The sequence below is a fragment of the Bombyx mori genome, chromosome 22, assembly GCF_030269925.1.
Source record: "Bombyx mori chromosome 22, ASM3026992v2".
NCBI classification, from domain to species: domain Eukaryota; kingdom Metazoa; phylum Arthropoda; class Insecta; order Lepidoptera; family Bombycidae; genus Bombyx; species Bombyx mori.
In genome coordinates, this window is record NC_085128.1 from 10931562 (window position 1) to 10957198 (window position 25637).

Sequence of the window (25637 nt, forward strand, 5' to 3'; positions counted from 1 at the left end):
CGCGTTAAAGTTAACTGAAATTAATCTGTATAGAGTTGGAATAGCTTCCCTTTGTTTGTGCTAGGGGCGCAGTAGGGGCTATCCTGATAGCCTTGAGAGGCTATTTCAGCTTCATTCTAACGTGATTAACTAACGGGGCTCAAGCCGGACTGTTGCTAACACTAGCCCTAGCAAGAGCAGTGCTTCGCAGAATCTACCACCGGATCGGAAACGTGTCCCACTAAGAAAATCCGGCGAGAAACTCAGTGGGCTGTGTCTATGGGTTAATTCGCTTGTCGAGCCCTTCGTCGCAAGCGACGGGTTCGACGAGAACAGTGACCGGTGCTTGTTACCTAAAAGCACCGTTAATGGATCGGGAGGATCCGTAATGACGTACAAATTTGAGTTAACTTTTACGCGATCGAGAAGTTAAAAAACTCGTATTAAGCACGCTGTACTTGACGTTAGAAGTAACGTCACCATAACGACGCCGAAATTTACTTGTTTACAAAATGCCTTATCACCAGTAAATTTAAATTAATCATTTAGATGCGTATGAAATTTTTCATTATTCTAGGACTAGAAGATTTTTGGTGGTTGAAATCACAGGGATTTTCAATTACCGTTATGGAAGTATGTATCGCAAAAAATAGCGGAGAGAAATTTATAAAAAAATGTTTTTTTGTTGCATGCGAAACGTGTTATTGTTTCACAAACAAATGTGTAGCAGATAATCCCGTTGAAGAAGTAAATTCTAAGAGTCGTGATTTTTTATTGACTGTTTCTATTTAATTAGTTTGCTACAAATTAATCAACATGTCACTGAATTTATACCTGGCAAATTCTAAAATATAAACGCAAGGGAGTGGCCTATTTGAAAATTATGTGTTATTTAATAGCAAGACGTTACGCCAGCAGTCCGAGGTTGAGCAGACCGTGACATTCTGATGTTTGGACGTGGAGTCTAGTTCTGAGTGTCACCTGCAAGGGTAACAAACTATATTTTTAAATGATAGTATTAAGTTTTTATTTATTTTCATAATTTTCATAAATGTTTTATTCATAGCTGCAGGGTGTTGAAAGCCTATCTGCCAATAAGTTGCTCATGTGCGCCTCAGTCTGAATGCTTTTTTTACCCACTTTGTCATTTAAGGTCAAACTCAATCTTTTAGTACACCGGGTCTCTTACGCTTTAATGTTGACTTCATCACAGCTGAAACTGGTCATATGCGGTATACCGTACATATTTAGGTATATAATACCTATTAGGTATCACAACACGTTCTACCATCGCTAATAACTACGTTACGTATTGATATTTAATTTACGTTATTAATTACTAAGTATTTTACTATATCGAATATGTATAGCTTATCTTTTGTAGTAAGTAAAGTTTTTATTTTGTATTTTATTATGCCAGAACACACTGTTCTCACGATTGAAAAAAACTAGGATTAATTAATAGTAATCAAGAAAACAGTAAAAGGCGAAACTCTATGCGCATGTCGAAGTTCTTACTGATCATAATATTATATTGTTTCTTGGTATTCTCAACTGCTCAATTTCAAGAAATTCTGCTTGTATAAATCAGACCTAAGTCATTCTAAGCTATATTCCAATAAGTATATCTATTATATGAATTTTAATTATTGTATTACTCAGATATATCATAGGTGTCTCAACGAGTTTAGCAAAAGCTCACCATTAAGGCGGTTTTAAATAAAGATTCAATTTGGTAGACAATGCATCCAGCCATCGGGACGACCTTGTAAGAGGGATTGAGAGGTGCGCGGGACGAAGATGCACCGTTTGGCCGGGGGCCAGGCTATATGCGTAACGCCGCGACGCCGCGCCAACCTGACATTTTTTTTTATTAAAAACAACCGATGATCGGATGGAGGCCGACACATCGGTTCGACCCGTGCAAATCCATCACACTTTACGAGTCAATGGCGAGGACGTCTGACTATATTTAATCGTATCCATCGTCATGTTTCAAAGAGAAAAACACAAAGCGACGTCAATTCGACGTGCGATACGGTTTTTTGAAAAAAATTTGAGATGCTACATTTTGGCACACGTTCATCCGCATTACATTCATACGCAGGTGACGCTTTAGTCATTGCGTCAGTTTGTGTCCAGTTTGACGCAACAAGAATTATTATTCGTAATTTATCGTTGTTATTTCTAACCTCGCCGCTTCCACGAAACATGTAAGTATTATGGATACAGCAAGTTAAACTAACTTCCATTTATGATAAGTTCTTTAATACCAATATAATATGATGACGTTAAATCGACTGACAAGAGCAGTGTTTGAGACAGTAAGGTTAACTACGATGAAGTAATATATTATTATGTTTTAGTATGCGAGTATCTCAATAATAGAAACACTGAAAATGTACAATATTATTAAATAGCAGATACATTTGAGAAATTACTTTAGAAAGGAATTATTACTTTTATAAACATAAAATAAATGTGCATATATTTTCAGACGTATTCCTTCAGAGGTACTCCTTACAAACACTGGGGGTTTTGTGTAGAGGTTATAATATTATGTATTATTTATGACATTTGCATAATCTATGCTTGGTTTGTGCTTGGGGAATAGGTCAGATAAAAGGCACAATAGTAATAGGGATTTTTTTTTATTTTTTTTTATTGTTTAGAATCTGTCCATAATTATCTGGCTCCGAAATGCTTCTGATTTAAATTTTGATTGTAGAGATTAGCATACCGCAGGTACGACTACTAGCTGCAAATATTAATGCATTTCAGACTCCCCGTGTACTACTACTACTTTGTACTACCCCGTGTGCTACTCATTACTACTGAACCTTGCACCCGAAATCTGAAGATCTCAATCGTGTGAATGTCTCGATCAACCATACGAGCAGCGGTAACTTAACAGCATTTAGCCCTTGACCTCGTCTGCCTATTTACGAAAAAAAAAATTAATTGGCTTTCTAACATAAATTTAATGACTTTCAATAAATAAATAAAAATGGACTTTTTGGCGGGAACGCGAGGAGTGAAGTTGTGTGATTTGTTTTATTTTGTCTATTTAATGTTTCTTCAGTTTTAAATGTGTAATAACGGTGGTTTATTAACTGTTTAATATCTGTGAAAGTGCACAAATGTGGGAAAATGAAACAAAGCCGCTGAACGTAGCTTCTCGGGATCCTCCAAAAAGTCCACTGAAAAAATCTCAGTAAATGACCACCATTTTACTGAGATTATATTTCATTTCATATCATCTCATCTCATTTTATTTAATTTCATCCCAGTTGATCTCAAATTAATCATCTTCATTTTATTTCACTACATACTATAAATTTTCATTAAAATAAGAATATAAATTAAAATAAGATATGACTTAAAGGACTTAGTTACCAGGTCATAAAACCCCTTAAAAAAAATCAATAAAAAAAGTTAAAAAATAATAATTGATAACATTCGTCAATAATTAACTAACAACTTTTCCCTACCTTTTCCACACTAGTAGTGGCAAATGCACAAACCGTGCGAGTCATAATATAAAAAAAAAAAAAAACTAACAACTTACTTAATTTTTATGTCTTTTATTAAACTATTTTCATTTTTAAGACGGTTTTATTAGTTCTGTATGCACTTATGTATGTTTGTTTATATATAAAGGAATCTTTGAACGTAATTTTCACCGAACTTTCATCAACTTGAAAACGCGTCAAGTACACAATGTCATCTCAGTACAATAATTTTATAGCTTTGAAAGTATTTTTACAACCTGACCCAGAATCTTGATGGTAAAATGCTGCCGTAATTATCGCTTAATGAAAATCTGTCATTTGTTAAAACCATGTTAAAACGGCCACTACTTCCTCACTACCTGTCTTATATTGTTGGCTCTATGACAAAAACTACAAAGTTTCAAGTGAATCGGGTAGCGCGAGCAGTTAAACGACAAGCAATGAACCATACAAACATTCTTTACAGATGAGCTCGATGAGATGAGCTTACAATGTTAATGATATTATCTTCGAAGTCTTAGCGGATGAAACCGAAATCTGCACCGGCCTTTGAGAAGTTGCCAAAAATGTTGGTTACGAAATTTACTAATTACGCAAAAAAATTGTCGACGAGTCATAAATATGTTTCACACAAATAATACACGCATATCTTATTTTCATGATTTCGATAATTTACTTTTTTATTTAACTGATTGATCGGTTGACTCATCGCCACCGACGGAGAGGAAGCAATGAAATAATTTTAATGGGAATATAAAAGAAAATGGACTCAAGGCTGCAGACTAGATTGACTGATTTATGGCAGCCAAGGTTAGTCGAAAGATATCTGCTAAGTGCAAATCTTAAAAGAAAACAGATGTTATACGTCACAGAACATCTAAAGAATATTTATTTTCGTAAATAGATACATACATTTACCACAAAACTAATCATAAATTTTATTTGGGTTGGTATTTATGACGTAATCAGAGTTAAGATTCTCTTTTTTTACATACTTTGTTCTCAATTACCTAAGTAAAGGTCTTGTCGAGAAAAATATATCTACTAATTTACAATACTTTCCAGATAGCTGTCCAAATCACACTTTTAAATGGGCAGAGTCGCTTTTAACAAAAGTCTTCGACTTTTCCAGTTTTGTTGGTGAAATTTATTTATCGCTGAAGGATTGGAAGCCGGTTCAATTGATTAAAGTTGCTATAAACTTAAAAGTTGTTCGACTAAACCCGACACATGTAAATTTATTAGATATTCGATATCATCGTTAGAAAAGTGTATCATTTTCTTTTCAAATGTGTAGGTCCAAATTTTCGCAATCATATTGAGATGGTTTTGAGTCATCAGAAACCGTTTCTGCTGGCAAATACCAGAGATTACCACAGACAATAATAATAATTACATAATAATTTAAGACGGTCGGGATTTGTTATAAATAAAATTATCGCCTACGCTGCTAGTCGATACTTTGTAAGTGAGTCACGTTAACTCATGAAAATTTCTTTCACTACATGTTATTTGCACATCTCGTTACATATTGTAAAATGTCACGAGAAATGTAAACTCATTTATCATTTCATTTATACGAGAAAATCAGTTGTACTCTTCCGGCCTTATTTGTTAGATAAGCTTTATATTTTACACTAGCGACCCGCCCTCGCTTCGCTTCGGAAACATTAAAACACACATGAAACCAAAAAATAAAAAATAAAATAAAAATTAAAAAAAGTAGCCTATGTTCATCAGGGACAATGTCGGCTTCTAATGGAAAAAGAATTTTTCAAATCGGTCCAGTAGTTTCGGAGCCTATTCGAAACAAACAAACAAACAAATCTTTCCTCTTTATTATAATATTAGTATAGATTCTTTTTTTTTTGTTACCCTTGTAGGCAGACGAGCACACGGCCCACCTGATGCTGAGTGGTTACCGTCGCCCATGGACTTCAGCAATGCCAGGGGCAGAGTAAAGCCGCTGCCTACCGTTGAGTACTCTCCACAAGCCTCGTTTGAGGAAGGACAAGTCATAGCGCTCGGGAAACACCGTGGACGGGAGCTCATTCCAAAGCCGGATGGTATGTGGCAAAAAGATCTGTGGAAACGCAATGTGGATGAACGCACAGGCTCCAGGTAGTATGGATGAACTGTACTCCGGTGCGATAGTAAAAACGAGATGATGGAATTATCTCAAACAATACCTCAGAGCACTCACCATGGAACATACGGTACAAAATACAGAGAGAAGCGAAGTCCCTCCGCAGACCCAGAGGTTCCAAACGATCCGTGAGAACGGGATTATCGACAATCCGAACGACCCTCTTCTGTATGGAGTCAAATCTTTAAAAGGCCTTTAAAAGACGATTGTCGAAGTCTTATGAATATAAAATTTAAATAATTTTCATTAGGAATAGTACTCGTTCAGTCTAGGTTTAGTATCACTTACGCTACATTGCAAGTAAATCATCGGGTGCATGTTACTGCAATTAAATCATTTATACTTCAGCGATGAAATTTTAAAGTTAGATCTATCATCGTGGTAACTGATCGTAGTTCTATGTTTTATACCTATGGCATACTTAGTCCTATGGCATACATACATCCTTACTTATGGCATACTTAGTCCTATACATTTTATTTGTACCTACACTCCAAATTACATTTAGTTATTTCATCTGTTTAATAATGTAAGTATTCCTCTGGTTTCTGTCTCAGCGTTTATCCATTTTGAACGGAGTATTTTTTAAATTTGGTCATAATGGGTACAGAGTTCAAAATGAGAATAAAATTCTATAGTTATTTCTTTCTAATTAGTAAAAGTAAAGTTCGTTTATTATCAGTTCATCTGCTCGTTTGCAGCTTTTGTTTGTCTGGCCAGTATCTGCTTGTACACACTGATTTGGTTCATTTTAATTATTTACTATTTGCCATATAAAATATCAAATAAAAATATAGTAAATTGTTACATATTGAGTGATTTAGGGATACAGTATTCATTAACCAAGGAATTCAATATATTTTATCAGTTACATACGATATGATGCTGTAATTTTACAAGATCATTTAGTAAAAAAATCACTAATTGAATCCGTTACGGCTTCATTTGAATAAGGATGGCCGGAAGTTGAATAATTAATAGTTTTAAAAGAAAACAGCTCCAGAACTTCGTAGGATTACGACAATGAGGCCAAGCGACGACTTCACCGGCAGCTGTCGAACTAGAGCGACCGATACATATCCCAGAATACATCGGTTATAAAGAGACAACGTCAACGTTCTAGATTATTTGATGTTCTACATAATCATTTGAGAATCGTGCTGTGGCTCGGATTTTTAACAGCAGCGAAAATTAAAAAAAAACGAAAATAACCGAAACTTTATGAGGAGATAAAAATTCTTAAATTCTTTAAGAACAGATGTCATGTCATGTCACGACGGAATTATAATTATATTCGTTTGTAGTGAAATCGGCACCGTCGGTCCCTAAACATCAAATCGAAATACATATTCTATAGATAGATATCCACAAATTCACAGGAACGAAGCGTTGGGTTAATAGTAAATATTGACTCCAGCGCCGGTTTGTTTACACCGGCGTTCATTTGTTGACGTAGCGAGCGCCTTAGCTAACCGAGCTGATAAACGGGAGGTTTACCCTTGTGACAATGAGTGGAGTGGCGAGGTCTGCGCCGCCCACAAGCCGTAGTCCCCAGTTGATCTCGCGAGAATCCCTCCGCAGGGTCACTACGAACGTATGCAATCGGCCCATTGCGTTCGGATGCACTTGCGCGAACGCACTGTTGCGCGGATAGTACGACCGCGGCGGCAAGACACGACGTTCTGCGAGCTAAATTAGCCCACGCCGCAAACACGCATCCTCCCCGCCCGCCTTAGCTTCATGTAACCCTGCCTTCGCAATCGACCCAGTTCGATTTACGGAAACGATTCGATATTGATGACCGCCCATCAGGCTGCCTCCGAGATATGCCTCGCTGTTTATTTACTCCAATTTATAAACCACATTACTTTGACCTACATAAAAATTACACTTCAAAATATAAATGGGATAAGGTCGAAGAATTGATGGCGTAAATAAACATGTTAAAATTATTGTGATTACATTAACTACGCTTGATAAATGGGTTAGCAGAAACTTTATAGTTTATAATATATGTATATTAAAAATTCAAAAATGTTGTTAAGCTTATTGGGTTTCATGGTCTTTGATCAACTATACGAATTATTATTTAGTGGGAATAACAAGCTGTGTGAAGGCAACCGATCGTGTGAAAGTTTAAGAAAACAATATTGCTCATTTATATACTCGCGTGCACTACGCTACCATTGGCGTAGTCCAGCGTTTAATTGTTAAATTTAGACTGAAATCATGTTGATGTTTGCCAACTTCCCCATTTGCATTTTGTTCGTTATCGATAATTTGAAATGGAGCTCTCTTTTGGTGAGAATTTTCCAATTGGCACCCGCAAAATTATAATTTGTGTAATTACTGGTGGTAGGACCTCTTGTGAGTCCACGCGGGGGGGGACCACCACCCTGCCTATTTTCTGCCGTGAAGCAGTAATGCGTTTCGGTTTGAAGGGTGGAGAACTTATATCTCAAGGTGGGTGGCGCATTTACGTTGTGAATGTCTATGGGCTCCAGTAACCACTTAACACCAGGTGGGCTGTGAGCTCGTCCACCCATCTAAGCAATAAATAAATAAAAAGACGAGTTTCATTATTTATGAGGCTTAATGGCTGAAAGTAGTTTAAAAGCGTGTAGCTTGTTCTCATTATTTTATGTATCCAAATGAACACAGGTCTAAAATGATACATTTGAAATCACCGAAATCGTGAAACGGTAAAGATACATGGGAAATAAATATTTTGGGAGAGATTGCGACTGATTAAGACTCTTATGAAATATTTTGATATAAGTCGCAGTTTTCATGTCTACTTGTACTTAGATGTCCGAAAGGAAAAGACTTTAAGTACTGGGTGAACGTACTACGTTTTTATTTCTTATGCAATTCTTATTGATTTAGACTGAAGTTACCTTTTAGTGGTAGCTTGATTTAAATTATATAATTTCAATAAAATTCTTATTAACTATACATAACTTTCCTAGAAGTTCCATGTTTCATCGAAGTCCGAGTTCGAATAAACAAAAGACCTAACAAAAGAAGCACACCAATTAATTTCAATTTTCTGTCAACACCCCATCAGTATTCAACCACGAAAAAAATTTCATTACGCAAGATTAATAAAACAAAAACATGTTTAGTAAAACTTCGGTTCGTATTTTCATTTATCACTATCACTACATAGTATAAAACAAAGTCGCTTTCTCTGTCCCTATATCCCTATATAAATAATCTGAATCTTTAAAACTACACAACGGATTTTGATGCGTTTTTTTACTAGATAGAGTGATTGAAGAGGAAGGTTTATATGTATAATAACATCCATTAAATAGTGGAGAAATCAATAATAAATTACAGTTTCCGAAGCGAAGTGAGGGCGGGTCGCTAGTTCTTTATATGTTTTAGTCTCTTTATTTAATTTTCACATTTTTTGGTAAATGCTTACCTTTCGTTGACCAAAGTTCCTGGGCTCGTCTTCAGGGTCCACGCGTTGGTGTGGCACCCGCCAGAACGGTGGTCTCTGATACATTGGCATAGTTTTCTTTTAACTCTAAAACAAGAAATCACTTTACTGTTTTAATCATGCCAAAAGCTCGTTACAACTGCATGCTTTCAATTTCAATGACTAGAATCCGTAGGAGCATTAATTTTGAGCCTTCATAAAATTTATTTTTTGGCAACGCATATACGTAATAAATCTCCAGTCCCATGAAAGATATACGTAGACGACAGGAAGTAGGTGGGGGGCCAGTGAAGTCTCGTACTCACCAGAGGGCGTAGAGCGTCGTGGCTGCCGGACCGCCGCTCGACAAACTATGGCGCAGTTTCCGATTATCTCGAATTATTCTCAGCTACATGAAATTATCTATTTTTCGCGTGAGATCGCAGCGGGCGTCGGTGCGACGGGTCGTCTTCAAGTGATTTACAAGGCGGTGGCTGCCGAGCTGTTTCTGGGCTAATGTGAGAATCACCAGTGCTTCGTACTGAAGCCCAGAGTACTGTGGGGTTCATTGCTCCCTGTATTTTTTCCGCATTGTGTGCATGGAATGATGGTTCGCTATTCCAGAACGTTATGCTTCGGGGTAACGAACCACTGAAGGTTATTCAAAGATCTGTACGATTGGATAAACATCAGTTTCAAAATAAACTGAATGGATTCGTAAATTCGTTGATACTTAGAACTTAAATAAAAACTATGAAATTATTTTATTAGTATCGAGAATATAACCATGACATTCAATAAACTATTAACCACCAACCTTGTTGTGGAAAAACCAAAAATTATAAATGACTTTCTAAAACAATTGAAGATCAATTAAAACCCCTGACTATACGACATTTTTTTCCTACCTATTCTAGTAGCCCCGAAAGCTTATATTAGATTCGCAGAATCTACCACCGGATCAGAAACGCGACCAGCTGAGAAGATCCGGCGAGAGACTCAGCGGGTTGTGTGTGTGAGTTAATTTGCTCGCCGAGCCCTTCGTCGCAAGCGACGGGTTCGACGAGAACGATGACCGGTGCTTGAGGTACCTAAAAGCACCGTTAGTGGATCGGGAGGATCCGAAATGACATGTTCAGGGCGACTTTGACTGTTTACCATTCGGTCCGCAGGATCGGGTATGTAGATACTGGTAGCTACGACAAGAGGGCTTTCGTGTCGTGCCGCTTTCTCGAAATGGAATACGACCTGTTAACGGATCAACGAACTCGGAAACGAACTACTGCTCATATTTAACGGGGAAAAAATGGAAGATAAAGAAAACTTTAGATGCGATTATAGATTTTTTTTTTGCTTAGATGGGTGGACGAGCTCGCTGTCCACCTGGTGTAAAGTGGTTACTGGAGCCCATAGACATCTACAACGTAAATGCGCCACCCACCTTGAGATATAAGTTCTAAGATCTCAGTATAGTTACAACGGCTGACCCACCCTTCAAACCGAAACGCATTACTGCTTCACGGCAGAAATAGGCAAGGTGGTGGTACCTACCCGCGCGGACTTACAAGAGGTCCTACCACCAGTAATAAAATTGTGATAAAAGCATGTAATTTTAGTAAATGCACATAAATACTTTGTGAATACGCAATGTAGCGAGAAGGTAGGCAGACGTGCCCCATGTATCGTATAGAACGTTGACCCCGCGCGTCAATTGATTTTTCATTGCTTCATTACGTGATATTATGTAAAATCATTTACGAATTTAGATTTTTTTTTCTATGTCATCGTGTCATCTCCATTCACCATGTATTCGTCATCAGGAACTCTTTCAATATACCCAGTATCTGTGTAGAGAAAATAATAACGCAACCAATCATGATTAAAAAATATTTAATAATTTGAAATTTACATTAAAGACCAGAATAGTTAGATCACATTCAAAATGCTTAATGCATATTGATATTCTTAAACATTTACAAATTAATACTATATAAAAACAATTATGACATAAATTTATTACAAAAAGAAATTTGTCTTTGAAATGAAGCTTTATGGTTATTTTTCTATAAAAAAATACTAATCAAAATTTAAATGATTGTTTATAAAAGTTTAAATTTACGCAGTTTAGGATGAAAAATGTTTAATGTGTTTTCATATTTTTTTGCCAAAACAAATACAACATCACAAAAAACAATTAAATATATGATTTTATGAGTTTTACAGGGCAATGAGCATATTCAAGATAATATGGACCGTTTATTTTGAGAGTGGTGTAAGTCCATTTTTAAGAAAAATGAGCTATCACGTAATTCATGCTTAATTTAATGTAATTTTTTTTATATATAACTAGTCCGTGTTTAATTTCTCAAAAATCCCATGTTTTGTACAACTTAAAATCGGTCAGTAAATGAAATTGCATAATCATCGATTATGAAAGTGGTGTAAGTCCAATTGACAGAGGTAGGTGGCATAGCAGATGGATGCCGATCAGTGTTTTGTTATTTATTTTTGTTATAAAAATACTAATGGGGAACAGGTCAATTGGTTGCAAATATGTTGGTTGAGGTTCCTCAAAATTGCACCATATACCATTTTTTGTAAAACAACGATGACGGACCCAGAATTTAAATTTATCAATTTATTACCTCTACGTCCTGGAAGACCGTTAAAATTTGAAAAAATCGCCTTGGAGCCTTTGTACCAGAATGCCAGACCTATTACGTATGAAAAATATAAAGACATGAAGCAGCTACTACCCTATATACCTCCAGTGCATCATGCATATTTTGAAACACTACCACATGCAGAGAATAAGTAAATTCTTGTAATCAGTATCTTGTAATGACAATGTAATTGCCGTCTAAAATAAAATTTTATGTGTTGTTATGCGTATTTGTAAACAAAATTATATTAAAATGAAGTATATTATATTTGTTTTTTCAAAATTGAAATTAACCGATTTTTACACTTGTCTAATTTTGAAAGTGGTGTAAATTCATTTACAGCACGTAAGTATGTGTTATCGTAGTCTAATTAGCCAAAAATAAATTTATATAAACAAATGAAATGTTGATAAAACAATAGAAACAATGCCAGACCTCATATGATTTGCCTGTATTTTTAAATCAATAAATATAGTAACCTTTAATTTTCTCGAAACAAAAGAAAATGGACTTACACCACTTTCAAAATAAGCGGTCCATACTATGAATGCGTACAAATAACACAATTTTTTTGGACTGACCTTTGTCAGCAGCGAATCGACAATATTATGGTAAAGGCTGTTCACGAGAATAATACGTTTTTCGTTATTTTAAAACAATATATGAGTAAAACCGTGTGACATATTTAGTAATATAAACCTTAATAAAATTAACGACATCATTAGCAATTGGATCTGGATACATATTCAAGATAATTAATCTATAGCTTAAAGATGTCATTTTCTTAACGATTATTATTTTACAATTTCAATTATATCACGGGCAGCGATCGACAGTAACTGTCTTTTATTTGCATTGCATTTAACTTAGAGAGCATCTCAGTTAGGCGGTAAGGTATTGCCAGCATGATGTCTGAGGGCCTGAGAAACTAATCTACATCGATTTTGGGAAATTCATTTGAGCAATTTAAAAATTGGAAGGAAACATGCCAAGAGGGCGTCGTCCCATGCGCCGCTTCGATCAAATTAAGAAGACATTGGACTCTAATAGCAGGGTCGCTATCCACTGCGCAGACAATAGTAATGAATGTAGGTACATAGTTCAAACAAAAGTACTCTGTAAAGGTTAGGACCCTCAGCACTGAACACTATGCAAGAAGGAGGAGAAAAACTATTTAGTTTTTATGGAAACATTAACTACCTACTATCCGCGGAAACATTTACCAAATCACAAAACAAATCTGAGATAGAGTATTATTATTTCAGTATAAGAATAGTCGTAGTGTGAATAGTTAGACCTAGAGCATTTTTGAGCTAATAAATACAATAAACTCATTATTAAAGCCTATGAAAATTTGTGTTAAATATTTCACGCATTGTATTGAAAATTACATAGCCTCTGATGTAAAAGCGGTGTTGTTCGAATTGCATTGCTGCTTTGCTTCGAGTTTGCCGTCATCGCACTCATGGTCCAAGCAGAATCATGCATGAGAAGTAAGACGGAGCCAACGTACTAATGTTCATGAAGCATATGGCAATGCATTGACATTACTGAATTACGGGTCAATGACTCTGACAACGACATATTTTCTGACGAGAAATAATGTTAATAATGTTCATTTTGAAGTTTTCGAGGTTTAACCCCGTATGTTATTAACCATTTAATATCTGTGATAGTGCAGCGTCGGAAAATGAAAAAAAAAACGTAGATTTTCAGGATCTTCTAAAGTACATCGAGTTCTTGGTGAATTTCCGCCGCTTTATTGTTATTCAATTTTATTCCGTATTTTATTATGCATATCATTTTAGTTTAACCTAATTGTTTTTTTTTTGTGTAACTAATAATAATTACTATGCTCTTTTATAAAAAAAAAAACTTGGCAGTATGTGCCATGTTCCCTTTGACGGTCGAATTTGACAAATCAAATGAAGCCATTTTATATTAACTAGCGACTTAGTCCGGTTTCACGTTGAACTTCTTAGACAATTTTACTGTTTCTAGATACCTTTATACACTTTTAAATATTGAAACACCTTCGAATAGTGTTGTTGGGAGAGGTCGTATTATATAAGTTCAGTAGTTTAAAAGTTGTAAAAAAATACATAAACGCGAATACGGAAGTCGACATTATTTCCTTAAAGTCAACATAAGAACAATTCAGTATTAGTAAATGTATACAACAGTAAGAGTTATTATACATGATATTGCATTCAGAAATGCAGTCTTTTTTATTTAACGGATTTCCGGATAAAAACAAAAAAAAATTGTACGTAATATAACATGATGTAACTGCAAATACGCGTGAGTGTGAGAAGCATGGCTGGATGCTCTCTACTGTCTTTAAGGAATTCTGCATTTATCTTACTGTCACTGTCAATAGCTCTTTACTTACCTACCGTTACTTTCTTAATAAAACTTTCTGAAAAAACAGCATTTTCTTTTACGTCACTTGCGACAGTATTGTGTCTCTATAGTCTGTGACACTATAGTCAGCAAACTCGAAGCAAAATAGAAAGAAAAAAAAAATGTTATATAAAAAAAGAACATTTTTGGATCGACCATCTTTGGATTAATTTAAGAAGATTACAAACATTTGAAGACATGGGTGGATTTTTGAGTTTTTACATTGAATGAAGGTGTTATGTGCCTATAAACCATATTAGACCTTCAGACGACGAGTTTAAAGGCTATTTTTAGAAATTGTATGTGATGAAGGAGTTATGTACGAAGAAAAAATACAAGTAACAAAAGTTTGTTGCCCGTTTTCTCAAAATTAACAAATTGTATCATAATCCCTTTTCATCCTTCATTTATAATGTAAAATTAACGGTTTTTGTTTCTTTACGTAATTTCGTTTCGTCGGTTTAAAAATCTAAGATTGCCGGTTTCGTATCTCTGGCGCATTTTATAAGCGAGTACATTAGTTTTACGAAACCTGTGTCCTTCGGTTTCTCCAGACCTCGGAGCAGCCTGTTCTTCATCACTGCCACAAATTCTCGGTTGCTCAGTTGTCCGTCCACTGGGATGGTAGTATTCATTAGTTTGGTATTAAAGTCGGTATGGAAGCCGTCGTGGCCTAAGCGATAAGACGTCCGGTGCATTCGTGTTGAGCGATGCACCGGTGTTCGAATCCCAGGCGGGTACCAATTTTTATAATGAAATATGTACTCAGCAAATGTTCACGACTGACTTCCACGGTAAAGGAATAACATCGTGTAATAAAAATCAAACCCGCAAAATTATAATTTGCATAATTACTGGTGGTAGAACCTCTTGTGAGTCCGCGCGAGTGGGTACCACCCCCTGCCTATTTCTGCCGTGAAGCAGTAATGCGTTTCGGTTTGAAGGGTGGGGCAGCCGTTGTACTGTACTGAGACCTCAGAACTTATATCTCAAGGTGGGTGGTGCATTTACGTTTTAGATGTCTATGGGCTACAGTAATCACTTAACACCAGGTGGGCTGTGAGCTCGTCCACTCATCTAAGCAATAAAAAAAATATATCGAGGCGTGAAAGGCTATTTAGTTTAAGTGACATTTCGCTTAACACGCGACATTTATCTTTGTAATTAAAGGATCCTCCCGATCCATTAACGGTAGTTTTAGGTACCACAAGCACCGATCACCACCCTCGACAAACCCGTCGCTTGCAACGAAGGGTTTGGCGAGTAAATTAACCCACAGACACAGCCCACTGAGTTTCTCGCCGGATCTTCTCAGTGGGTCGCGTTTCCGATCCGGTAGTAGATTCGGCGAAGCACTGCTCTGGCTAGGGCCAGTGTTAGCAACACCTCTGGTTTGAGCCCTGAGATCTCACCTACATGCTAGGGTAAGGCTGATATAGCCTCTCAAGACTATCAGCAAATGTACGAAAAATATATAGAAGAAACAAATAAACGAACGATACCTACGAAAAATAGAACAACACCAAAGCCCGGGGGTTGCCAGAACACAAAACAAAAAAAAAACTTACTATTCTCATCGAAAATAGTGAAGACGACATTGATGACGTGCGGGTCGAGGTCGACGTGCGCGACCGTCCGCGCCACGTGCCGCAGCGTGGGCTGGTCGATGGACGCGCCCGCGATGTGGTAGAACGTCAGTGCCGTGTCTACGTCGTTAATGTTGTTCAGGAAGTGGAAGAACTTGAGGTAGTCGTCTTTCGTGATGCCCACGCCGTGGTCGCGGAAGCTGAAATAGTCAATGTGATAAGTCGCCGTTTATTACCTCAAAATATTTTTAGGATAAGACGCCCGGTGCTTTTGCATCAAGTGATGGGACTGTGTCGGTAGAATTCCGCAGTCAGGTATAAATTTTTCGTTGAGAGAATAAAAGTTATAATTTACGTACCGTAGATGGGGGGGGGGTTATCGGAACCCTTTCCAAATCCAAGACAAATTTTCAATGGTTTTTCTTATGGGTAATACTAATAAAATTGAGATTAAAATGGTTTTGTAGGTTTAAATTTTTATATACGATAAATAGTTCATTATGAAATATACCCAAAAACTGAGAAAACTAGCTTGACCCGATTCACCTTGGCTTTGGGGTGAATCAGGTGACGTATGGGGATAATAGAGTATTTCGATAGGGCTGGCACGATTTAGTTGTTAGGTAGGTACCTAACTTTAGGTAATTAACTTTTTTATATCTTTAATGAGTTACAAACCTTTGATGACTAAATTAAACAATTTAATATTCTTTAACACTAAATAAAAGTCATTTTCAGTTCAACCAAGTTAAATCTAACAACTCAACAAAAGTATTGTGACATACCAGATTTGTTACTATTCTAACTCTAGTCTCTATTCCCCCCAATCTACTGTAATTACTGGTGGTAGGACCTCTCGTGAGTTCGCACGGATAGGTACCACCACCCTACCTATTTCTGCCGTGAAGCAGTAATGTGTTTCGGTTTGAAGGGTGGGTGGCAGCCGTTGTACTGTACTGAGACCTTAGAACTCATATCTCAAGGTGGGTGGCGGCATTTACGTTGTAGATGTCTTTAGGCTCCGACAACCACTAAACACCATAGAGCCCGTCAACTCGTCAACACATCTAAGCAATAACAAAAAAACCTTCGTTCAAGTAGGAAACAACATGTTAACAAAGTTGAATGAATTAGGCGAAAATAATTCTTATCATTTATTATCATAATAATTCTAGATTGGCAAAGTCTTGAATTGTATTTTCACTTACGTTTTTTTAACGCGTTTCAACATTCTAGCCTTCTTCTTAGCAGGGTACCCGGCATACGCCAGTAGCAGCTCTGCGAAATCCGCTTCGGTGATGTGACCAACTTCATCTGAAATCATTGGAACTAACTTGATGCCATTTTAAAATTGAATAATAATATATATTTTTGGTGTTTTTAAAATATTTTATAACTAGCGGACCGCTCCGGCTCCGCTCGGATCTTTAACAAAAATTTCAACGATATTTAACGTTGTTTTATTTTTTAACATAAAAGAATACTTATTGCGGCAGAACTGTGTTCTACAAAGTCGTAGTACATTTTTTTTATTCGATCATCAATAGTTTTCGCAGCGCACGCGATGTAATGAATATTTTAGGTATTTTTTTACAACTTGGGTTACATTATTAAAGTTCAAGGATCTCAATTTTTTTTTCAAAAAAGATTATACCCTATATCACTCAAGGACAAATGTAGCTTCCAAAGAGTGAAAGAATTTTTCAAATCGGTTCAGTAGTTCCGGAGCCTATTCAATACAAACAAACAAACAAATCTTTCCTCTTTATAATATTAGTATAGAAGTATAGATAAAAGTATAGAATAATAAATATAGTATAATAAAATAAAAACAAAAAATGGACGGTAGTTAGCACAATATTCTAATGTCGAAGAACGACACCTTAGTCGACTGTCATCACGAAAACTAAAGTTTTAAAACATTTTTTGCTTAGTTGTGTGGACGAGCTCACAGCCCACCCGGTGTTAAGTGGTTACTGGAGCCCATAGACATGTACAACGTAAATGCGCCACACACCTTGAGATATAGTTCTAAGGTCTCAGTATTGTCACAACGGTTGCCCCACCCTTCAAACCGAAACGCTTCACGCTTCACGCTTCACAATTACTGCTTCACGGCAGACATAGGCGGGGCGGTGGTACCTACCCGTGCGGACTCACAAGAGGTTCTACCACCAGTAATTACGCAAATTATAATTTTGCGGGTTTGATTTTTATTACACGATGTTATTCCTTCACCGTGGAAATCAATCGTGAACATTTGTTAAGTACATATTTCATTAGAAAAATTGGTACCCGCCTGCAGGATTCGAACACCGGTGCATCGCTCAACACGAATGTGCCGGACGTCTTATCCTTCAGGTCACGACGACTTCAAACCCTTCGTCCTTCCAACGAGTTTCAAAAAGCATTTCAAACAAACAAATAATATACACATATTATATAGACATAGTGCGCGTACCGGGTTGTTTCCTCTGGAATTCAAGAGACAATATCTCTTTTTGCAGTTGATGCTGGAAGTCCAGGAACTTTTCTATAGTCAATTTTTCGTCGAGTTTAGAACCGAAGAAATAAGTTGTCAGAGCCGAGTTTATGCCCTGGAATGAAATCATTTATATATTGTGAACTTGTGATACATATGTTTTTAATATTTAATTAAGCCAGACTGAGGTGGAGGAATATTTTAGGGCAAATATAATCGTAGTTTAAATTGTCAACGGCATAAATTGAGTATAATGTGGTGATACGTCTAAAGTGAGTTTTGAGTGTGCGGCCTTTTGCAAATGAGTTCGGCATGTCAACATAGGAAACACTGGGAAAAAGAAACAAAGCCGCCGGACGCAGTTTTTCAGGTTCTCTCAAAAAGTAACTGAAAAGGTTTCAGTAAAAACCAACATTTAACTGAGATTATAGTTTATCTCATTTCGCTTCTTTCCATTTTTCATACTACAAAAGAATTTAAGAAGAAAACATAAGACTTGGTTAAGTTTTCAGTAAAAACCAACATTATACTGAGATTATATTTCATTACATTTCTTTCCATTTTTCATATTACAACAGAATTCAAGAAGAAATATATAAGACTTGGCTTAAAGATCTTGTTAACAGGTCATTAAATAAAAAAAAAAAGGTTACCTTAAACATAATAAATTGTAGTAATACACATCAGCAACGGTAGAGACTGTGCATAGCAGAAATACTAACCTTAAAAGTGTTTCCGGTATTAGCGTGGTCTCTGTGCCTGGAACCGATGCTACTCTGCTGTCGGATCAGTGCGGCCACCTTCTCGAACTCCTCGCAGTCCACATCTCCGTCCCCATTCAGGTCGAACATTCGAAAGGCGATCTCGAAATGGCGACGTGATGCTTGAAAATTATATTTTTATTGGCGTTGGGCATAAACGAATGTGGGAATTGTTTTTTTTTTGTTGCTTAGATGGGTGGACGAGCTCACAGGCCACCTGGTGTGAAGTGGTTACTGGAGCCCATAGACATCTACAACGTAAATGCGCCACCCACTTTGAGATATAAGTTCTAAGGTCTCAAGTATAGTTACAACGGCTGCCCCACCCTTCAAACCGAAACGCATTAGCGCTTCACGGCAGAAATAGGCCGGGCGGTGGTACCTACTCGCGCGGACTCACAAGAGGTCCTACCACCGGTAGCAGTTTTAATACTGAGTATTGCAATTTTATTTGCTGTCAAAATACATTTAAGATGTACATATATAATAATATTAATAATAACTGGGAACAAATCACACACTGTCATCCGGCACCTATTTATGATTCCCAAATATACTTAAATATGTTTAAATATATACATAGATAGAGAATAAATACCTAGATAGAGAGCAAATAAATTTGTGGGAATCGAACCAACGACTCTCGGTGCAACAGTCAGAAGCGCTAATTATTGCATCATCGAGTCCGACATCGTCATCCAAACATATTTAATTAAAATTACTTTTACAGTGTGATATTTCGTTTTATTCTCGCGATTAATATTTATATTATTTTCGACGTTTTGAAAACTTTACAGCTCTCGAGATTTATAACTTATAGAACTAGAACGTTAAAGAACATTCGAGATCAAACCGTAAATGTAGTAGTTTGAACTACGTCCACGACTTGCGAGAACTGAATTTTAGTACATTTCAATTATTATTAATTTTATGAATTGAGGACATGAGTGGTGAAAGCGTTAAGTACGATTTTTAAGATTTTTGAGTTTTTACATTGAATGAAGGTGTTATGTGCCTATAAACCTACCAAATTACAGCTTAAAACTCCGGGTTTAAAGGCTATTTACCTTAAAAACATTATCACAATATTACAATGTCACGTGAACATGCAACGTGCAGTTTATGTATTCTAGAAAAAAATACTCTTTTCAAATTAGTAAAATAATACAAATAGATTTAATGTCTGATTTTGTGAGTTTATTTGGTTTGTCTAGTTTCATTCGCTTCGCCTACAAGCTACCTATTTTTAGACCAACGATAATAACTGAGTATCTCACCAATAGTGGTGAGACGAATCTCAAGCGAGGAGGGTGGAAAATCATTAGATCCGCTCATGCTCGGTAGCGAACTCGCCCCCACCCCCTTTGGAAGCTGCGTAGACATCTCCCATGTATTTGCGTAGGAATAGCCGAATACCAAATAACATGTACGAACAATAACTAGTCTAAAACTCTCCAGAATTCAAAATAAACAAGCGATATTTTTTCTTTTTCCCGGATTATGACGCGCCAAAATGTTGATCTCAGTGAAACGGTTGCGGGCGAGGATAAAAACGAAAGCCTATCATTGTTTACGTTGTGGCGCGAAAACAGCTACCTTCATATTTTGGGCCACATTGTACATGATAGTCATGAAAATGACAATTTTCAAGAGCAACACCACAACTGCACCGGTGAAGGATTGGGCGATACCACCTGATAATTACACCAAATGGATGGTAACAATTTCATCTTCGGCTTATAGCCTTGATTTAAAAAAAAAAAATTTTGATTCGTGGAATTAAATTTTAGAGATGTAATGAACTTTTAAATGCAGTTTCAGGGTCCAGTTATAGGCGATGACGAGCCTGAGACGGATTCGAATCAGAACCAATGGTTGGAGCCAGACAACATAACGGTCCAAGAACTAGAGCAACGCGTAATTAGAGTACAGAATGTTTGTCGTAAGCGACACCTGCCTTCAGATACAATAAATAACAAGGAATTCTTTGTAGATCACCTGCATAATCTCGTGTGGTGTAATGTTTTTAAAGCTGCCAGTTCCTCTTGGTTATACAAATTCAACATTCTAGGTAGTACTTTGATTACATATTTATAGAATATTTATAGTTAAAATTTTGCTACCTGAATTTACATTATTTTTGTTCGTTGCAGGCGGTTACGATAGGAAATTTTTGGGAAGAACAAGGCAAACGCCTCTGATGCTGGCAAGAAAAAAGTTTCCACGTCCAAATGCCGAAGAATTGAAGGACTCTATAAACACGCCCGGCGTAATTTCTTTAATGATAGTTCGCGAGCCATTCGTTCGTCTCCTGTCAGCGTATCGGGATAAATTAGAGAACATAACTCCGCCATATTACAGAAAACTAGCGAGGGCCATCGTGGCCAGGCACAGGGAAGATGCAACAAAAATCCTTGGACCAATAAAAAGTTTCGGACCTACGTTTTACGAATTCGTAGCTTATTTGATACATAAACATAAGGAAAAAGATGAAAAATTTACTTTTGATGAGCACTGGGCGCCGTATTATCAGTTTTGCTCTCCGTGCGCAGTTAATTTTACAGTAATCGGTAAAGTGGAAACTCTTAAAAGGGACTCTGCGTATGTGATACAACAACTAGGTCTCGGACATTTGTTAGGTCGAACCACAGGGGATAAGCGGACGAGACTTCGTACAGTAATGAACAAATCAAGAGACGGAAAGAACACGACATCTATATTGAAATATTACTTTAGTCAACTAAATGAAAATTTGCTTAAAGATCTCTTGAATATTTACGGTATAGATTTCGAAATGTTTGGATATGATCCAAATGTGTATCAAAGTTTCGTTAGAAAATAAATATTGATGTTTAAAACTAAATATAGGTATTATGTTATTTATATTAATTTATTACACGATTATTTAGTAAGTTTCATACTTACTTGATAGCACGGTAAGCAAAAAGATGTAGTCACTGAAAGTAATGAGGCCCGATGATCCAAGTTTGTAGAATATTGAATCTTCATCCAAGTCGAGATTCAAACGTTGAGTGATGCTCTGTCAAGAGAAATTTTTAAATTAAAAAAATAATATCTGGTTTTTATGAATCAAAGCGGTATTTCGAAACTAATTACAGCAAGATATTTGACTAAGTTATAATAAGTATATGATGATAATGGTCTAATGTTTTGTGTCACCTAAAGAAATCAGAATAACAATTTGGTGTTAATAATACTACTGTTTAAAAGTGGTCAAGCTTTCGCTAATTGCAAATTTCACAAGATATTCCTATGAAAAGCGTTTTGTACTACATTTTGTTTATTGTGAGCCAGCACAGCAGTATATATTAAAAGAAACTACTAAAGACATAGATAATACACTTATGACTAAAGATATTATTGAAGTGGATGGTTTTGAAAACTATAGCATTGTGAACTAAACTAGGTATTTATGGAAAAACTATGGCCAACTGGTAGATAACTCATCAACATAATATGATGCACTAATAGAAAATTTACAGTTTGAAGAGCAGTACAGAAACAAGGAAAGGAGATAGACAGTACCTCATCGACATTCTGAAAAGACAAGAAAGGGTTGTGAGTGGCGAAAAAGATGGTGCTCACAGTGCAAGTGTTAATTTAACAAAATTATTAAGTCATGTTGTGTAAAGAGAGTAAATGCAATTCATCAAATAAGGATAGTATTATGTGCCTTACATTCATTAAGTGTAATACATATTTTAATGACCGAGCTGCGATTTTCTCTTGTCTTGTAGGTACTGGTAACACACATATGACACAGCAACAAGTAAACTCAACCACGAGTACAAAACATCTTTAAAAAAAATACTGTTACAGAACCCAGTGGTACAGTGCTAAGGCCCATGCCAATGTGATGATCGCTTACCACTTTTATTATCAGAAACCAACTACACACTACATAATGACATTACATATTATTGTTTTTACCTAAAAGAGTTAAGTATATTTGATGTATGAGATCTTCACTTTTCATTATCGTAAAGATTTTATGCCTGAGCTGAAGTGGTTACCAGATTTAAAGAACTCAATTTTGTGAATATCCCTGCCCACTTTAATATAATCTCAAAGTTTCAACTGCATTGTTACAACAGCTTTCTACCATTCAATATGAAACATTTGATTGTTTATCACAGACAGGATCCTGGTACCCTAGTTGTGTGAGCTTGCGACATATTGTATAAGGACTTGATATAGCAATTACTGGTTTTGAATTCTTCTTTTTAGAGTAACCGAACTCTCTAAGTTATTATAAAAATAACTTATACGAATGTATGATAAGGTAGATGTGGTATTAATTTGCGGATGGCATTATTGCATACTTGTATTACTAAGATCCTCTCTCTGAACTTATTTCCTGTAACTTGTTTAGTTGCAAATGTTAAAATATGTTAGTTTAAAGAAAGCTGAAAGTGAATATAAAATTGCTCACCTTTGGGTCATATCTACGGTACTGATCTAAGCCCAAACCTGTTTAATAAAATTTTCAGATTAATGTACTTTTTACTATCATAGATGTGGAGTTAGGCTGACAGCCTTCTTGTTGTTAAGTTGTTAAGCCTACAGAGACCACAGTGTGAATATTACAATGTTGAGACACAAGGTCATATTTTCAATTGCATTAATTGTACGAGGTTACCACAGTGTATAAATTTTATGTGACAGAAATAGGCAGGATGATGGTACCTATCTGTGGGTGCTCAGAATACTTACAGGAGTTATGCCAATATTTCAAATTTCAATTTTTATTTTATAAAGAATATGTGTTCAAATTAATATGCAATTCAAAGCAAGTGATTTTACTATTCTTAAAAATGAAAATAGTAAGATCTTAATTTCAAAAGCTCTTTCTTCATTCTTACTCCTATCACTTTCGTTTAAAAACAAAAGCCATTTATAGGATATTTTTAAAGCTTCAGTTTACCATCAGGTTGTTTAACACCAGGAGTCATGGAACGTAGGAAATCATCTGGGGTCATGAAAACTTCATGCTGATCATGGTGTTGTGCTTGTAGGGTAGCAAAATAACGAAATACCTTGTCTGGTGTTGAATACTGACGCATTCGATTCTCATATTCAATGATCTATCCAGCAGCGTCCACAGAGAAGTTTTTTTAATTAATGTCATCACTTTTTTATTTTTAGCAAATCAATAAAATAAAAAATAAAAATCTAAAAAAAATATATAATACCATCTGGTTGCTTCATGCCAGGAGTAATAGCTCGTAAAAAATCATCAGGTGTCATGAGAATTTCTGTATGATCCCCATGAGTCAATTTTACAGTAGCAAAGTATCTAAATATTTTATCAGGAGTTGAATAAGACCTCATTCGATTTTCATACTCTATGATCTGAGAAATGTTAAAATAAAGAAAAACAATAAAATAAATAAAAGCAACAAAAAGCAAGACAAAAATTATAATTCATTTTATCATTTCAAAATTCAAACAAGAATCACAGAATCACTGATTAACATAGCATGGTCTTACAGGAATACAATTTTAGCATGATTAAAGGTACTATTTTATCTTTGGTAATAGTTTAATATTTTTACCTTACGATCTCTAAAGCCAATTTTCTCCTTTCTGTATCTTTTTTTCTTTGTTTCAACATCACTATCAGAATTGGATTGTTGTGATATTTCTTCAGCAGCAACTATTGACGGAATTACGTTGTAATTTATCCTAAAATATATTTCTCATTTTTTTTTTTTTTTCATAAAACAGTAGTAGTAGTGTTTTAGGGAAAATATTTACCAGAATTTGTAAGTAACATAAGCGGTTGCTCCAGTTAACAGCGAATAGAGCCAAAAGGGATTCTTCCTCGTTTTGTAGTCAACATTATTTTGATAGTTAAAGTTGCGTTTAGTGGAATTATTAAAAGCTTTAGGAATAATTTTATTACTTCCTAATACTGTAATTTTCCTTAATGTTGTCAATTGTCCTGATATCTTAACAACACTTGTGCTTAAAGTTAACATCTCGGTTCTATTTTTAAACCATCGAACATTTAGGAAGGAGATCAAAAATAATTTTTAAGGTGGGTAGGGTATTTAGAAAAAACAACAAGGTTGACAGGTGTTGGGTATTGGTAGTAGTAGTCGTTTTATTTTCCAAATGGAAAGGCAAAGATATCATAAACATACAGCTTAATCTTTATTTTTTTATATTTTTTATGAAATATGATATTATGAAATATGATATTATGAAATAAAATGAAGTTGATTAATATGAAACATGCCATGAAATGAAATGAGATGAGATGATATGATATGGGATGAAATATAATCTCAGTAAAATAGTGGTCATTTACTGATATTTTTTCAGTGGACTTTTTGGAGGATCCCGAGAAGTTACGTCCAGCGGGTTTATTTCATTTTCCCACATTTGTGCACTTTCACAGATATTAAACAGTTAATAAAGCACCGTTATTACCTATACATTTAAACCTGAAGAAACATTAAATAGACAAAATAAAACAAATCACACAACTTCACTCTTCGCGTTCCCGCCAAAAAAGTCGGGGGATTGGTAAATTTATAAATTTTATTTTCCGTATTTATATATGTATTGGAGAAGCAAAAGAAACCAAGCTCATACGCTGTTTTTGAGATGTGATGGCGTTTCATCTTTCAATTAAAGTCAACTGCCAAAAAG

The 25637-nt window shown here is 35.7% G+C and overlaps 4 protein-coding genes across 24 annotated transcripts in view; 2 read left to right on the forward strand and 2 right to left on the reverse strand.

The window, feature by feature from the left end:
* Positions 1 to 10935, reverse strand: part of LOC101737298 (PDZ and LIM domain protein 3) — a 32363-nt gene extending 21428 nt beyond the window's left edge. For 9 of the 17 annotated variants that reach the window (XM_062675004.1, XM_021348186.2, XM_004926377.4 and 6 more), the window contains exon 1: positions 7135 to 7864. In XM_062675004.1, coding sequence (XP_062530988.1) covers positions 7135 to 7248 — 114 coding nt within the window. In that variant the 5' untranslated portion in view covers positions 7249 to 7864. Of the gene's footprint in view, positions 1 to 7134; positions 7865 to 9067; positions 9173 to 9390 lie in introns of those variants that run through there. The other 8 variants (XM_062675006.1, XM_062675003.1, XM_062675002.1 and 5 more) reach the window with 1 other exon arrangement.
* LOC101737058 (carbohydrate sulfotransferase 11) lies at positions 1812 to 21822 on the forward strand. 2 transcript variants are annotated; one of them, XM_021348188.3, is made up of 5 exons: positions 1812 to 2192; positions 2761 to 2881; positions 20486 to 20676; positions 20775 to 21030; positions 21113 to 21822. In XM_021348188.3, exons 3-5 carry the CDS (start codon positions 20581 to 20583, stop codon positions 21799 to 21801), a joined length of 1041 nt encoding a protein of 346 aa, XP_021203863.1. In that variant the 5' UTR covers positions 1812 to 2192; positions 2761 to 2881; positions 20486 to 20580; the 3' UTR covers positions 21802 to 21822. The 2 variants fall into 2 exon arrangements, with proteins under 2 accessions (XP_021203863.1, XP_004926431.1); XM_004926374.5 differs by lacking the exons at positions 1812 to 2192; positions 2761 to 2881 and having other exon boundaries at positions 20041 to 20676.
* Positions 10938 to 25095, reverse strand: LOC101741664 (calcium uptake protein 1 homolog, mitochondrial). 4 transcript variants are annotated; one of them, XM_038018795.2, is made up of 10 exons: positions 24738 to 25095; positions 24536 to 24665; positions 24173 to 24332; positions 23413 to 23450; positions 21885 to 21999; positions 18921 to 19081; positions 18178 to 18313; positions 16925 to 17030; positions 15699 to 15916; positions 10938 to 14746 (listed from the first exon to the last, which is right to left on the reverse strand). In XM_038018795.2, exons 1-10 carry the CDS (start codon positions 24959 to 24961, stop codon positions 14592 to 14594), a joined length of 1443 nt encoding a protein of 480 aa, XP_037874723.1. In that variant the 5' UTR covers positions 24962 to 25095; the 3' UTR covers positions 10938 to 14591. The 4 variants fall into 4 exon arrangements, with proteins under 4 accessions (XP_037874723.1, XP_037874724.1, XP_062530981.1 ...); XM_038018796.2 differs by lacking the exon at positions 24173 to 24332 and adding an exon at positions 23905 to 24064 and having other exon boundaries at positions 24738 to 25080; XM_062674997.1 differs by lacking the exon at positions 24173 to 24332 and adding an exon at positions 23905 to 24064 and having other exon boundaries at positions 24536 to 24636; positions 24738 to 25050.
* The window catches only part of LOC101736848 (2-oxoglutarate dehydrogenase complex component E1), a 47401-nt gene continuing 46240 nt past the window's right edge, over positions 24477 to 25637 (forward strand). The window contains exon 1 of the mRNA XM_062674988.1: positions 24477 to 24497. The gene's annotated coding sequence lies outside the window, so the exon portion shown is untranslated. The remainder of the gene's footprint in view (positions 24498 to 25637) is intronic.

What these genes read in the sequence shown, in the direction of transcription:
- LOC101737058 (XM_004926374.5), top strand. Translation starts at nt 20,473, where the DNA reads ATGTTGATCTCAGTGAAACGGTTGCGGGCGAGGATAAAAACGAAAGCC. An exon ending in ATAATTACACCAAATGGATG is followed by an intron (nt 20,677 to 20,774) that starts GTAACAATTTCA and finishes TTTTAAATGCAG; the next exon opens with TTTCAGGGTCCAGTTATAGG. An exon ending in ATACAAATTCAACATTCTAG is followed by an intron (nt 21,031 to 21,112) that starts GTAGTACTTTGA and finishes TGTTCGTTGCAG; the next exon opens with GCGGTTACGATAGGAAATTT.
- LOC101741664 (XM_038018795.2), bottom strand. Translation starts at nt 24,961, where the DNA reads ATGTTAACTTTAAGCACAAGTGTTGTTAAGATATCAGGACAATTGACA. An exon ending in ATTCCAGAGGAAACAACCCG is followed by an intron (nt 17,031 to 18,177) that starts GTACGCGCACTA and finishes CAATGATTTCAG; the next exon opens with ATGAAGTTGGTCACATCACC. An exon ending in CACTATTTTCGATGAGAATA is followed by an intron (nt 14,747 to 15,698) that starts GTAAGTTTTTTT and finishes CTACCATCCCAG; the next exon opens with TGGACGGACAACTGAGCAAC.